Raw genomic sequence first — 13,728 nt, 5'->3', positions numbered from 1 at the left:
GTCTTCAATCCCTGTGCTTTGCATCCTCTTGTCGTAGTAAATCATAGCCATAAGTCCTCCTAGCAAATCAGTGAACCTGGGGGTTTGGGTTCTCCTGACACCTGGCCCTTTACAGAAAAGTCTGCTGAGGCCCACTCTGTAGAAACATCACTGCAACACCTGAGAAAACAATTATTCTGCAATACGACCTAGTCTATATGCAAGCTTTCCCAATTGTCCCCAAGATGAGTTTTTAAAAGCTTATCTTTTAAACCAGGATCCAATCATGATTTGTATTATTGCATCCCGTCCTTTATACCTTCTTCACCCATACCTTTGTTCATGACGTTAGCTGTGAAGCGATGCGGACTGTCCCAGACCTGGGCTGGTGAGTGCTTCCTCGTGCCCCGTGTGTGGCCTCCTCTCGTGTCCTGACAGCCGGGATGCAGACTGCCCCACGGGTGACGCCGCTGCACGGGTGGGGATGCCCGGAGGCGGCGGCAGGCCACTGGGGGCGGGGATGCTTGAGGAAAACCCCAGCCCCCACCACCTTCCTCAGGCAGCTGTGGCATTTTCTGATGACCTTCGCCTGAACCAACGATTCACTGGGGTCTTTCTCCTCAGGACCATTCCTCTGTGCTCGCTGGCATTCTTGGCTAGAGAAGAGCCTTCCCTCAGCAGCGCCCTCCACCCCCGAAAGACGGGCAAACACTTAATAGCCTCCCTTTGGTGGCCAGTGTCCACAATGAATGTCCACCAACACGGAGCCAGGCGGACTTGCCGTTCTGGGGCCGGGCCACTACGAGGCGGTGGCGGGAGCCCGGCGCGGGCGTGTGACGTCACCGCGAGTCTCAGAGGGGCAGGCGCGGGCGGGTGACGTCATGCTGCGCCTGGGAGAGGCCGGCGTGGTTGTGTGGCGTCACGCCGCGCGCCGGGGCCTAGCGGCGCGGTAGCTGGCACCCCGGCTCTCCGCGCTGTCGACATGGGTCCGCGCGTGCAGCTCCCGCCCGAGATCCAGCTGGCGCAGCGCCTGGCGGGGAACGAGCAGGTGACCCGGGACCGGGCGGTGAGGAAGCTCCGGAAATACATCGTCGCCAGGACTCAGCGAGCCGAAGGTTGGCGCAGGGTTGGCGGGATGTGGGAGGGGGCGCTTCCCGGGCCCGGCGAAGTGGGGCAGGAGGCGGCGGCGGGCCGGGTTAGGGGACCTCCCAACGGTGGAGCTTCCACGTGCTCGGACCCGGCGGCGGGGCCTGCGGCGGTGCTGCCACTCGCCCACCGCTCGCGCCCCCGCCCCAGCCGGAGCGCTTGGCCCTGCTCCCCTTCCCCACCCTGGCCGCACCCAAGCTGCGCGGCGCTCACCTAGTGGTGCGGTGGCCACGTGTCCCTCTGCGCGGACTCCCCCCTCTCCCCGCCCCTTGTCTCCTCTTCCCCGCTCGGACCTGCCGTCCTCTGGGAACCGGACCCCCCGTTAGTCCATACATCCTGCCATCCTTGCTGCCTGCTGTTTGGGCGCCCTCTGTTTTCCCTCAGGGCGGTATTTATCACTGTTGGTAGTTTTCTCCTGTATGGTGGTTGGGATGCCTGAGTTTCACTGTAGTGTGTGCTCCTCAGAGAACATGCTTTTTAACTTGTCTCTGTAACCATGGTTCTCAAGATGTGGCCAGGTCAGCAGCTTCAGCATCACCTGGGTATCTGCTAGAGACGCAGATTCTTGGGTTGCATCCTAGCCCTGCTTAATCAAATCTCTGGCAGTTGGGCCAGCAGTCTGTTTTAAGAAGCCCTCCAGGTGATGCAATCCTGGTGCTAAAGTCTGGGAACCACTGCTCCAGAACAGGGTGCCAGACACAGTTAGGACCTCAGGACACACTTGTTGAATGCTCTATATATCTACCTTCATAACTAGCCCGAATGAGGTAACTTGTAATTTTAAAGTTTGAGAAGAGCACAAACCCCAGGTGTAACATTGTGTGAATTATTACCAACAAATTTCACCTGCGTAGCTACTGTCCAGGCCAGGAAATGGTGACTCCCTAAATTTTGAATCTCCAGAAATGGAGTACGGGGCCTGATGCGTGTAGATTCTCGGTCAACATTTACTGAATGAGTGAAATGGCAGTTACCTGACCAGGGTTGGGGGCGGGTAGGGGTCCCTGCAGCCACAGGCTCAGCAGGTTCAGAGTTGGGAGGATGGCTTGAGAGGGGGTTCAGGCACCTTTACAGTACGAGGACTTTGGTCTAATTCAGGTGGTCACGTTTCTCAGGCTTTGTTGGGGCACTGAAAGCTTGGGTTCCTTTAGTCTGAGTGTTGCTGTTTTCGACGCAGGTGGTTTCACACATGACGAGCTACTGAAGGTGTGGAAAGGACTGTTCTATTGTATGTGGATGCAGGACAAGCCACTCCTCCAGGTGAGCGCACAGGAGGGAGCAGGAGGGGCTGGGGCAGCATCACTGGGGGGACAGATGTCCACCCTCATTTTATACAGAAAAAACATGCCAGGGGGCATTCTAGAGCCCCAGTACTTTTTTTTTCAATAGCTAGAGGGGCCAGGACCTCTGGTCAGCGTGGTCCTCCCCTGGCTGAGCTGCCCCCTGCAGCAGCGCTGGTGACTGCAGCGCAGGCAGTGGGTGAGAACCGGGCTTCCTTGTCGTGTGCTTGTCAGAGACGGCAAGCTGGGTGCAGAAACGGTGGAAGCCAAGGGACAGAACCCAAGTCTCCTGAGACAAGTGTCTCTTCTGCTAGCCTTTTTAAAAAACAGTTTTTATTTTTTAGGGCTGTTTTAAGTTCACAGCAAAATGAGAGGAAAAGATACTGCGATTTCTCTACACTTCCTCCCCCGAGTCGTGCACGGTCTCCTGGGTTATCAACAGCCCCACCAGAGTGGGTCACTGGTCACAGTCCATGAACCCACATGTCATGTCGGCGTCACCCAGAGTCCACGGCTTACCTGAAGGCTCCCTCCTGTGTTGTACAGTCTGTGGGTTTGGGTAAACGCATAATGGCATGCGTCCCTCATTGTATTTTACGCTGGAGCTTCACTGCCCTAAACTGCTCGCCTTTCTAGAGTGTTTCTCAGTGGGAATTGTTTACTCTTCAAAAGCACCTGGGCGGTGAGGGTACGTATTTAAAATGCAGATTCCTGGGCTGTATTCCATGCCTACTAAACTAGGACCTCTCAAGGGAAGGTTCTGGAATCACCTGTTTAGCCTGAGCACTGGGTGATGCTTGGTGCAGTGACACAGGCAGGCAGCAGGTGGTCACCTCCTCTCTGCTGGTTCCGAGGCTCCTGCTGTCTCCTGTCCCCTCCTTTCCCCTCCTTTCCCCCCAGTGGAGGTACTGGGGATTGAACCCAGGACCTTGTGCATACTAAGCACACACTCTACCACTGAGGCATATGCACCCCCCCGCCCCGCCCCGCCCCAGAGGAGAGAGGAGAGAGGGCTCATACTTGGGGCTCAGCCTCGGTCAGGAGAGTAGTTACTGCCCTTGAGTGTTGTGAGGTTCTGTCGGCCCGGCCTTCTGGGGGGCCTTTCACAGCCCGTGTGAGACCTGCAGCCCCCGCGCACGCTGGGCTGAGAGGCCCTGCAGAGCTGGTGCCTGCGATGACTGAGAACGGTTGAGTGACTGTCTTCCTGCTCTTGCTCGTGGCTGTCAGACCTCATTTCTTTGGGGACTGAGGGCGTTTGTGCTGTTTCTGTGCAGGAGGAGCTCGGCAGGACCATTTCGCAGCTTGTCCACACTTTCCAGACCACAGAGGCCCGTGAGTATCCTTGCCGAGGTCAGGCTGGAGCTGCAGAGGGTCGGCTCTGGGACACAGGAGGCTGGTGTTCCGGGGGCGAGAGCGAGACGCCCACTCCAGCCGGCTTCTGTTGGCGCTGGTGTGTGAGACGCTGTTCTCCGTCTCCCATGTGGATTAACTCAGCATAGACTCGGTCAGGGGTCTGGAGGGCTGATACCGCACCTTTTAAGTTAAAATGGAAATCTGGTGTGGTGTTAGCAGGCTGATGACTGGCGCTCACCTGCTAGTTGTAAGTCCCTGCAGGGCGTCCCCACCTCTCCTGTTCCCGTTCTCACTGAGGTCGGTAGTTCTCAGCGCTGCCATCGGCCCGTTGGACTCCGCTGAGTCTTTAAAAAGCCTGATGTCTAGACCCTGGTCCCGTTAATTCAAGCCCTGCAGGTGGGGCCTGGGCGCCAGCATCCTCCACCTCCCTCCACTGCTCCGAAGGCAGCCAGGGCTGGGCAGCGTCACTGGCGTTGGCCGCGGGACCGTTGCCAGGCAGGCCCTGGCTGTGTGGCTTATACTGAGCAGACAAAGTCGTGAGCAGTAGGGAGTGTGCAGTTAACGGTGACTACTTTCTCCACTCGAGAGTGTCTTTGACTGCGCTTGAGTCATTATCCACGAGATCTGTTCTCCATCACGTTTACCTTGCAAGAGCCTGCAGAAGGGTTTCTGTGCTCAGCCGGCCAGGCACAGAGCGTTCACTTGGTGCCACTTGAATGAGGCTGTGAGCTCAGCTGTGACTGAGCCACCTTCCAGGCCTTCCTGTTGGAGAAGCTCTGTGGCAGGAAGTGGTGCCTCTTTCTGCCCGAGCTCAGGGTGTCAGCAGGCAGGGTTCTCCTGAGGCCCCTCTCCTGGGCCTGCAGATGCCGCCTCTCCCTGTGTCCCCACCTGGTCGTCCCTCTGTGTGTGTCTGTGTCCTTGGCTCCTCTTAAGGACACCAGTCAGATTGGGATATGGGCCCACCCCAGTGACCTTTTATTCTAATCACCTCTCTGAAGGCCCTCGGCCCAGATTGAGTCCTGTTACAAGGTCCTGGGGGCGATGGCTTCAGTGTGGGGTGAGGGCCCGGATGAGCCCGCGGAACTCTGGTCCCGACACACCCATTCTTGGAGGGCTTCGTGCATAACCAGCAGTGGATCCTGGGGCAAGCAGTGCGGTCGGGCAGTTGTCGGGTGGGGTCCTCCCCGAGCCGAGGGGTGGTGAGGGGAGCAGCGGGGGAGCAGCGGCCTGAGGGCTGCCCTCGTGCTCTCCTGGCCTGTTCTGCAGACAGTGAGGCTGCAGTCCGGGGTTGGAGCTGGGCTTTGCTTTTTTGTCGCAGGCTGCTAACTGCCCCGTCTCACAGGCGCACGGACTCGGGGGCTGAGCGCCCCGCCGCCGGGACTCGGGATGCCCTCACCTACCCCCCTTCCCTCCCCAGGTGGCTTCTGCTTTCCTTCGTGACCCTCCCCGCTTCTCTCCTCCAGAGCACCTGTTCCTTCGGGCCTTCTGGCAGACCATGAACCGCGAGTGGACGGGCATTGACAGACTGCGCCTGGACAAGTTCTACATGGTGAGGAAGGCCCGCGGGGCCGGGGTGGGGAGGGCTGGGCGCGGCGGGAGCGTCCTGGCTTCTGGGCAGCAGGCAACCCTGAGGACTACATTGGGCGGTGACGGGAGCTCCAGCTTCTCTTGGGGTGCGTGTGCCTGGGGTTCTGCAGTGTTTCCCGTTTCTGAGGTTGGAGAGTGGGCATAGAATTCAGCTCTTAAAACAGTTTCGGTTCAGAGGAAGAGGCTTACGTCGCCCTCCTGGGCAGAATCGGTGGTGCGGCCATCGCATCCTTGCTGCAGACGTGTGCCTGTGCAGCCAGCAAAGCCGGTGGGGCCCCGGGGCCGCCTGCGGGCGCCAGCTTCTGGAGGCGCTTCCCGCCGGGCGAGGACAGCTTGTCCAGCAGAGCAGACCCCTTTTCTTTCTCCTTTCCTGCACCACATTCCTGTGACTGGGCTGTTGACTGCACTCAGAAATGCAGGAAAAACTGAAAAATGGGTCATACTCTTGTCTTGCTGCCGCCGCCACTGACCTGCAGCCTTGTCACTGTGATGGGACAGTCCCCAGATGAAGGGCCAGTGCTGCTACCTGAGAGCAGGTGACCCCATGGGGGACATTCAGCAGGGCAGTGGCCCAGCCTCACTGAGGACAGGTCGCCATAATCTGCCCCTGAGATCTGCCACTAGCTCAGTCTTGGGCCAGGGCTGTGCGGACGCCGTATGATGTCAGATATACTAAAGTGAAGGCCAGCCGGTGGGCAGGGCACGGAGCTCAGGAGGGAAGGAAGATGGGTCATGATGCATGTGGGCAGGCTGGAGGCCAGGCTCTGCACTGTTACAGATCCAGGCTTTTAAGACAAAGTTCCCTGAGATGCAGGACTGGCCTTAAATAGGGTGGGTTCCGCAGCTCTCTGAGGCCTGTTTCCCACGACCGGCCCCCCCCCACCATGTGGCCACATCCACCAGCACAGCCTTGCTGTGAAGGCCGACCCTCCTGGCGGCCCGCAAGTAGGGGATAGCATGAGATGGGAGTGAGTGTCCCCAGGGACGGGCGTCCTGGCTGTCGGGTGTGCTCTGCTCTGCTCTGCTCGTCTCCTTTGTTACCTGTCACCGTGACCGACCCCTCTGTAGGCGTGTAGGGTTCATCCTCGCAGGTGGGAGGATGCTGTTGGCCACCGTGACAGGAAAGTGAGGGTTGTGGGCAGAGAAGGTAAACAGTTACTCTGTCGGGGAGAAGATCCAGGGGGAGCTCGGAGGAGACAGTTTCGGGTTCATACCTGGTTTTTCCGGAGGCTCTGCCGCTGTGGGGGAGCCACACTTCATCCTGCTGCTCTCAGAGAGCTGGGCGTTCCAGCCCAGCTGCAGTGGCGCCTTCTCCAGGCCCAGGCCCCCCCCGGCGGGGGTGTCCTGTCCACTGGCGGCTCTTGAGGGCCTATGGGGCACGCTGGGGCCCCCAGGTGACCAAGGGGCAGGGGGGATGTCGGGAGGTCTGGGACGTGCCCACTGACGGGGTCTCCTGTGCCACAGCTCATGCGGATGGTCCTGCACGAGTCCTGGATGGCCCTGAAGACGCGGGGCTGGGAAGAGAGGTCAGTGCCCTGGCGCGTGCTCCGCGGCGGCCCGTGCTGCTCACGGCGAGTCTGTGTTCCCGTGTTTCTCCTTCACTCGCTTGTCAGCTGTGCACTGACGGGGGTCTTGGTGCTCAGAACAGAGGCATTTTAAAGTCACAGCTGGTGCACATGTTGGTGAAAGTGTCTGTGGGCGCCTCGGCGGGGTCCTTGCTGTGGCTCGCTCATTTCAGGACTTAGGATCGTGTTACCCAGTAGGTGGCTAGTGCCTGAAACGGGGTTGTGTTAAAGGGACGGCTGTATTTCTGTGAACTTTTTGGGGCTGTTGTTATGGCAGTAGCTCCATCCTTGTCGTGTCTGGCAACTCCCCCCACCTGCTGCCCTGGGGGGACCAGCTCTGCCTGCCTTTCTGCCTGCTCTCATTCGTGCAGTGGGACCGGTTTGTGGGTTTGGTGACCGTAAGCACTGTCCCTGGCCTGAGGGAGGGGTCTCCTGGCCTGGCCTGGCCCCGTCCTCCTGGGCTGTGGAGCATCGTCCAGGGAGCCTTTTGCCAGATGTGCACATCACCGTTCAGGTGCAGGTACCTGTATGCCATCGAGCACCCAGGAGTGTTGGTGCATCTGGACCACTGAGGACTGGCCTCTGGAGCTCTCTGGCCTGGGAGCCCCGGGCCTGAGACCTCGCAGGCCAGCCTGCCAGGGCGAGGTCTGACGTGACCCGTTACGGCCTCGGGCCCAGGGCAGTGGGACCCAGGGATCAGCTCCTCCTCTGCCCTGGCCTCCATCTCCCACCTCTGTGTTTGCTCTGCCCTGAGCCTCCCTGCGCAGTCCCAGCAGGGCCAGCAGAGACTCCGGACGTGGCGACGGTGGCCTCCTGTGGGCCAGGCCGCCCTCCGCCTGCCTCCTCTAGGACAGGAGGGGGCCTGGGGGGACGTTTATGCGCCTCGGTCGGCCCTGGCCATTGGCACGTAAATCCAAAGTTGCAGGAGCTGTTTGTGCGGCATCGACCCACATCGTGGGATCTCCACACATGTGGTGTGAAAGTTCCTGTTCCTGTCAGAGCCCCCCCGTGGGCCACGTGAGCCCACTGCCTTGCTGCCTGTCTGGCTGCTGCCGACTTGGCCTGTTTCCCTCCTCAGACAGACTGAGCAGCTGCTGGAGCTGCTGACCACGGAGATCCTGCACCCTGACAGTCAGGCCCCCAGTGGGGTACGGAGCCATTTCATCGAGATCTTCCTGGAGGAGCTGGCCAGAGTTGGTGCCCACGAGGTAGGGCCGGGGTGAGGGCGGCAGCCTAGCACCCCCACCACCCCCACCCCGGTGTCTGTGGCCCGGGGCTGAGCGGCTCCCGCCCCCCTCCTCGCAGCTGACAGCCGAGCAGAACCTCAGGCTCATCGACCCCTTCTGCCGCATCGCCGCCCGCACTCAGGAGTAAGTGTCGCCTCCCTCCCGCCTGTCGCTCTTTTCCCAGCGCCCTCCAGCGCTGCCTTTGGGAGCAACTGTTCCCTCCAGGAAGAGAGAGGGCTTGCGTGGTCACGGGGGCCCAGCAGGGCCCAGAGGGGCCCCGGGTGGGAGAGGGGGACACGAGGGGTTGGTGTTTCTTCCCTGGAGGGTCCAGCCTGACCAGCTGCCCTGGTCGCCACGGCCCCTCAGCTCCCTGGTTCTGCATAACATCACTCGAGGCATCTTTGAAACGATCGTGGAGCAGGCCCCGCTGGCCATCGAGGAGCTCATGAATGAACTGGACGTGCAAGAGGAGGAGGAGGGTGAGGAACAGGACGTGCCATCCAGGAAGCCACCTAAAGGTGAGGATCACGTGTGTCCAGGATGACGCCCACAGTGGCTCTTGCCGGGATCCCCGCCTTTGTCTCCTGTCTCGTCCCCTCATTTCTGCCCTTGCCCCCAAAGTCGTGCACGGGTGACCTTAGAAGCAAGCACACGTGTTGCTCACTCTCTGAACCCCGGCTCTATGGCCTCCTGTGTTCTCATGAGGTCCCTACTCCCCAGGCTCATCTCTGACCCACCAGTCCTGCTCCGGGGCGTCTGCTCTGCCCTCCCCTCCCCTGCAGGGCCCCTGCCCTCTTGTCGCTTCCCCAGGGCCTCTCACTTCCTGGCAGAAATCGCTTAAAGTTACATGAATCGCTTGTTTACCTTCCTGTCCCTGCTTCCGCCGCCAGGACAGGGAGCGCTGTTGACTGTCTCTGTGCCCTGCCCAGAAGTGGGGTTGCTGCATCGGATGGTGATTCTGTTGACTTTTTAGCAGCGTTGTCCTGTCTTCCAGGGTGGCTGCGTCACTTCACCCCCGCCCCCCGTGCACGGGCCCAGCGTCTCCGCGTCCTCACTGACGTTTGTCAGTCTGTTTTGAGAGGAGCTGCCCCCACGGGCGTGGAGCTGTGGCGTGGTTTTGATTTGCACTTTTCGAATGATTTCTGGTGCTGAGCACAGGCTCGTGGACCATTCACGGAGAACTGGAGAAATGTGTGTTCAAGTCCTTTGCCCGTTTTTGAATCAGATTTTCTCGGTTGAGTTTTAGGAGTTCTTCGATACTCTGGGTGGCGCCCTTCCGCAGGTTTGTGCTTTGCGGTCGGCCCTCCCGCTCTGGGGGCTGCTCTTTGACCCTGCTGATAGTCTCTTGCGATGCGCAAAATAGGAAGTTCCCGTCAGGTCTCGTTTGTCCTACTTTTCCTCGTTGCCTGTGCCTTCAGTGCCACGTCCAGGAGAACCGCGGTCATTTCCGGTCTCGTGAAGCTTTTGCCCCGTGTTTTCACCTGAGTTTTATTGTTTTGGGCTTTTGATCCATTTTGAGTTAGTTTTGTATGTGGTGGGGGGTCAGGGTCAGCCCCATTCTTCTGCGCGTGGACGTCCAGCGTTCCCAGCCCCGTTTGTTGAAGGGCCCATCCTTGCCCCTCCAAGTTGTCCTGTGTCCTGTGGAAGGTCGTGTGTCTGTGAGCTGCGGGTTGGCTTCTGCTGCCTCTGACTCTCGTGCCCTTGCTGGCGTGCCCCTGGGTTTTCTCAGCCGCCCCCACGCCGCACCGGCACTGCCCGGCCGCCCGGGGCATCTTTCCTGGCCCTCCCTGACCTCCTTCTCAGTAGCCAAGTCACCGGTCCAGGCAGCCCCAGGTCCTCGCGGGGCTTGGTGACGGCCCACAGCCCTGCCGTCACCGTTCTCTGCCTCCCACCTGTCCCGCTCCGCTGCCTGTCCAAACCTTCCATGTGCGGGGAGCGACGTCAGAGCCCCAGACGCCTGGCCAGTGTCCGCTTCCTCACCTGCAGCTGCATCTCCTGTCACCCTGTGGCTGGGCCAGCCCCCCTCTTCTGCACCCTGGACTCCTGCCCCTGCATTTGCTGCCTGGGATGCCCACTCACAGTCCCCTCTCGGTTTCACTCCTTGAGGACTGGTCAGGCCCCCATCTTCCCTGGGACGGCTTTCTCCTCCCCAGGCCTCAATGCCCCTGCCGTCCACCCAAGAGTGGGCCCTGGCTGGCAAGGCTCCTGGTTCCCAGGCATTTGTGTTGGGCCCTGTGACCCCTGTGGCACCAGGTATGTCTTTGAGTCCGTGGGCCCCTTTCGTCCTAGGCTCTGTCTGTGGGACTGGACCCGACCCGGGTGCGGAGCAGTCGGACGATGACGACGAGGACAATGCCGGCTCTGTCCTCCAGGTGGGTGGCCGGGCCCGTGGGCCGGGTGCTCAGTCCCTGCCCTGCGCTCCCGATGTGGGGAGCTGCTCTTGGGGGCACAGTGGGGGTGGCATCTGTCCGGCTGGGACGCAGAGGAAGGCAGGGGCGCCGGGCGGCACGTGCTGCGTGGGGGGGTTTCGGGTCCCCGCTGGTAGTCGGAGCTCAGCTGGCGGGGCTGTAACCAGGTGAACTGGACATGCAGGGCATCTCCCCGTGAGTCTCGGATGTTGACTGCTCGTGCGTTAGTAAGGTCTTCAGTGTCTTGGTCAAGTAAAGTCATTAGGTTGATCTTGCTTGTTTCTTCCTGCTTTTTTTAACGTGGGTTTTAAGTCACAGGCTCCCTGCGGCCCCACACGTTCCCACGGGCGTTTGCTGCCTCCGTGCCGCGGACGTCTGCATTTGTGCGGGGATGGCCTGGGGATGGCGGGGCGCGGCCTCGGCACGTGGCTCCTGCGCTCCCTCTGCCGGTTCACGTTCCGGGGGCCCCTGGGAGGTGACTCGCCCTTTGCTTCCACGGCATCTCTTTGTGAAACAGTTTGACTATGAGGCTGTTGCCAGCAGACTGTTTGAAATGGCTAGTCACCAGGACACCCCTCCTCCAAACCGGAAGCGTCTCTACAAAGTGATCCGGAAGTGAGTGCCCCTGGAGGGGCTGGCGCTGGGGTCGCCCCTCCCTCCCTCCCTGTGGTGGCCCCGCCCTCAGAGCTCAGGCAGGAGGGGCCGTGACCGCCTCCCCTTGTCTCAGGTTGCAGGGCCTCGCAGAAGGTGAGCACGGGGCTGCCCAGCTGAGACAGGACATCGTCCTCTTGGGAGTGGACGGGGCCACACGTTCACCCGCAGAGCGTGGACAAGAGTTTGCAGAGGCCGGTGGTGTTTGTTTGGCGAGAGGCGGGTGGCTGGCCTCGGGACGCTTGTCCTGATGAAGCTCCGCGGTCTTGGGGGCTGAGTGTGCGTTTGAGGCTCGCGCGGCAGGGTGGGGCCCGGCCCTAGAGCCTGCATTTCCGGTGAGTGCCCACAGTGCGGCGGTGCTGGGCTGCGGAGCAGCAGACAGCCCCAGTTTGTGGTGTGTGGCTGGTGGACCTGGGAAAGCGTATTCTGAAAGGCAGTTGCTCATGACGTGGTGCTTATGGGGCCATGGAGACAGTGAACACGCGAGCCGTGAGCGTCCCGGCTGCCCGTGGCCTTCTGATCACCCGCCTTGGTCCTCAGGCCTCTTCCCTGAAGATGACATCCCAGAGAAAGCCTACAGGTGTCCGCGGGGAGGGCGGCGCGTGAAGATGAAGAGGCGCCTGTCCCAGCTGCAGAGCAGGACGGGTGAGCCTGGCAGTGTTGGCTGCGATGAGGGTCTTCCTCACCTGCATTCTGTCCTCACGCTTGGGACAAGTGACCGGAAGCCTGTCTCCAGATGTGACCCCCTCCTCCCCAGCCTACTGCCCTGCACCACATCCAGCCCTGGGCTTCTGCTGTCTGGCCAAGGGCCACTCTGTCTTCCCTGCCCTCCTTACCTGTGGTTCTGGTCTGGCCTCTTCCTGACCCTTTTCCATCTTTGATCTGTGTGTGCCTCTTCCTTCTCTGCAGTGCCCTCCAGAGAGCCCTAAGCCCACTGCACTCTCCTCCTTGATTTTAGAGGCTTCTCCTCCCCCTGCCTCCTCCCTCCTCCTCCTCCTTTCCCGCTCCACCCCCCCCCCCCGGCTTCCTCCACCCCAGCTTGTCCACAGGCGTGTGGCTAGCCTGTGACCGCCTGTGCCAAAGGCCATCGTGTGCTCCTGTGCCTACTGCAGACCCCTGGGGCCGGCTGCCCGCTGCAGTGGGGCCGGGCTGTGCCCACAGCACCAAGTGGGGTGGGGGCGGGAGGAGCTCGTGGCTGGAGGGGGATGCAGACGAGGGAGAGACAGTGGCCCTACCTGTAGCCGAGACCCCTCCTGTGTCACCACATCTGCTCAAGTGGCCCCAGGCCCTGGGATCTGCCCTTTGCAGGGTTGGTCCATTCTCTGCTCTGGCCCAACCCTGTCCAGCTCATCTCACGCCAGGGCCCTTGAGCAGACGAGGACTGGCTCGCACACCCACGCCAGGCAAGGGGCCGGACGCTGACACGGCCCCGCGTTCCCGGCCAGCGCCTCCGGCCCTTGTGGGCACGAGCCTGAGCCCACCTGCGCCCCACACCGCTGCCCACTTTGCCTTTCCCTGGCCCTGTCCTCGCCCTGGGCTTCCTAAAGGCCCCCTTTCTGGCCAGCCTTTCTGGTGCCAGGAGCCCACGTGGATTTCGCACCTGCCCGCCGGCTGTGGTGCAGGGTCCCTGGGGGGCCGGCTCAGGTCCGCTTCGCAGGCTGTCAGTGCTTCTGTCAGGCACCGTGTGTCTGCTGTCCCGGAGCTGCCTCCCTCGTTCAGAGAACCGCGAGGTGGGTGGGCCTTCCTTGAGCCTCGGTCACTTGGCCTTGCCGTTGCAGGGAGAGGTGCGGGGGAGGCCTCGTGTCCAGACCCGAGCCCCGGACCCGCGAGGAGAAGGCGGCGGCGGAGCACAGGGGCTGACCCCACCGTGTCCCAGGAGCAGCCTGGGGGCCGGCGAGGGAGAGGGGCCCGCAAGAGGGGGCGGCGGCCGCTGGCAGGGCCAGCACGAAGGTGGCCAGTTACCAGGAGCCAAAGGTGAAGAGGAAGCAGACCCCGGAGGGCAAAAAGTGGTGTCGCCAGGCCCACCAGGGAGGAGGAGGCAGGACAGTCGGACCGAGTTCCGGAGACTCCGACACCGGCTGCTACTGTGTCCGCAGCGGCCGAGGTCAGAGCTGATGGTGGTCGGGCCCACACTTAGCGCCCGTGACCCAGGAAGAGCTGCTGCTGTGCTGACCCAGGTCAGGCCGGGGGACCCCCGCCGACGCCGCCCTCAGCAGGAGACGCAGCTCGCTGGGCGTCCGCAAATAAAGTGCTCCGAGGGTCGCGCAGACCGAGTCCTGCCTCTGCTGCGTTTGTGCGGAAGCTCTCCAGCGGTGTGAGCTGACGGGTGCCAGCGGTGTTCACGTTTTATACCCAAATGTGCCTGCACGTTCCTCAAGCTCTGTAAGACGGTGGCGCGTGTTACCAGTGGTGTCTGGACGAGCGCTTCACACGCTCTTGTTGGGAGTCAACGGTGAACCGGTGCTTTGTGCCAGCCCCGTTGCTTGAGCGGGAGGCGCAGCTCCCTGTCCATCTCTTGTCACTTGTGGCTCAG

At 61.4% G+C, this 13,728-nt stretch overlaps 1 protein-coding gene across 4 annotated transcripts; it reads left to right on the top strand.

The window, feature by feature from the left end:
• Window positions 1-856: 856 nt before the first annotated feature.
• On the top strand, window positions 857-13,449 carry RRP1 (ribosomal RNA processing 1). Of its 4 annotated transcripts, XM_032496020.1 has the most exons (14): window positions 857-1,094; window positions 2,303-2,385; window positions 3,680-3,737; window positions 5,222-5,307; window positions 6,810-6,871; window positions 7,989-8,118; window positions 8,216-8,280; window positions 8,503-8,654; window positions 10,426-10,508; window positions 11,062-11,159; window positions 11,272-11,291; window positions 11,736-11,840; window positions 12,974-13,169; window positions 13,292-13,449. In XM_032496020.1, exons 1-14 carry the CDS (start codon window positions 962-964, stop codon window positions 13,308-13,310), a joined length of 1,290 nt encoding a protein of 429 aa, XP_032351911.1. In that variant the 5' UTR covers window positions 857-961; the 3' UTR covers window positions 13,311-13,449. The 4 variants fall into 4 exon arrangements, 3 of the variants coding, with proteins under 3 accessions (XP_032351911.1, XP_032351957.1, XP_032352050.1); XM_032496066.1 differs by lacking the exon at window positions 13,292-13,449 and having other exon boundaries at window positions 962-1,094; window positions 11,272-11,389; window positions 12,974-13,111; XR_004325638.1 differs by lacking the exons at window positions 12,974-13,169; window positions 13,292-13,449 and having other exon boundaries at window positions 962-1,094; window positions 11,272-11,530.
• Window positions 13,450-13,728: the final 279 nt, after the last annotated feature.

The sequence above is a fragment of the Camelus ferus genome, chromosome 1, assembly GCF_009834535.1.
Source record: "Camelus ferus isolate YT-003-E chromosome 1, BCGSAC_Cfer_1.0, whole genome shotgun sequence".
NCBI lineage: Eukaryota > Metazoa > Chordata > Mammalia > Artiodactyla > Camelidae > Camelus > Camelus ferus.
This window is presented reverse-complemented; position numbering and strand designations above follow the sequence as displayed.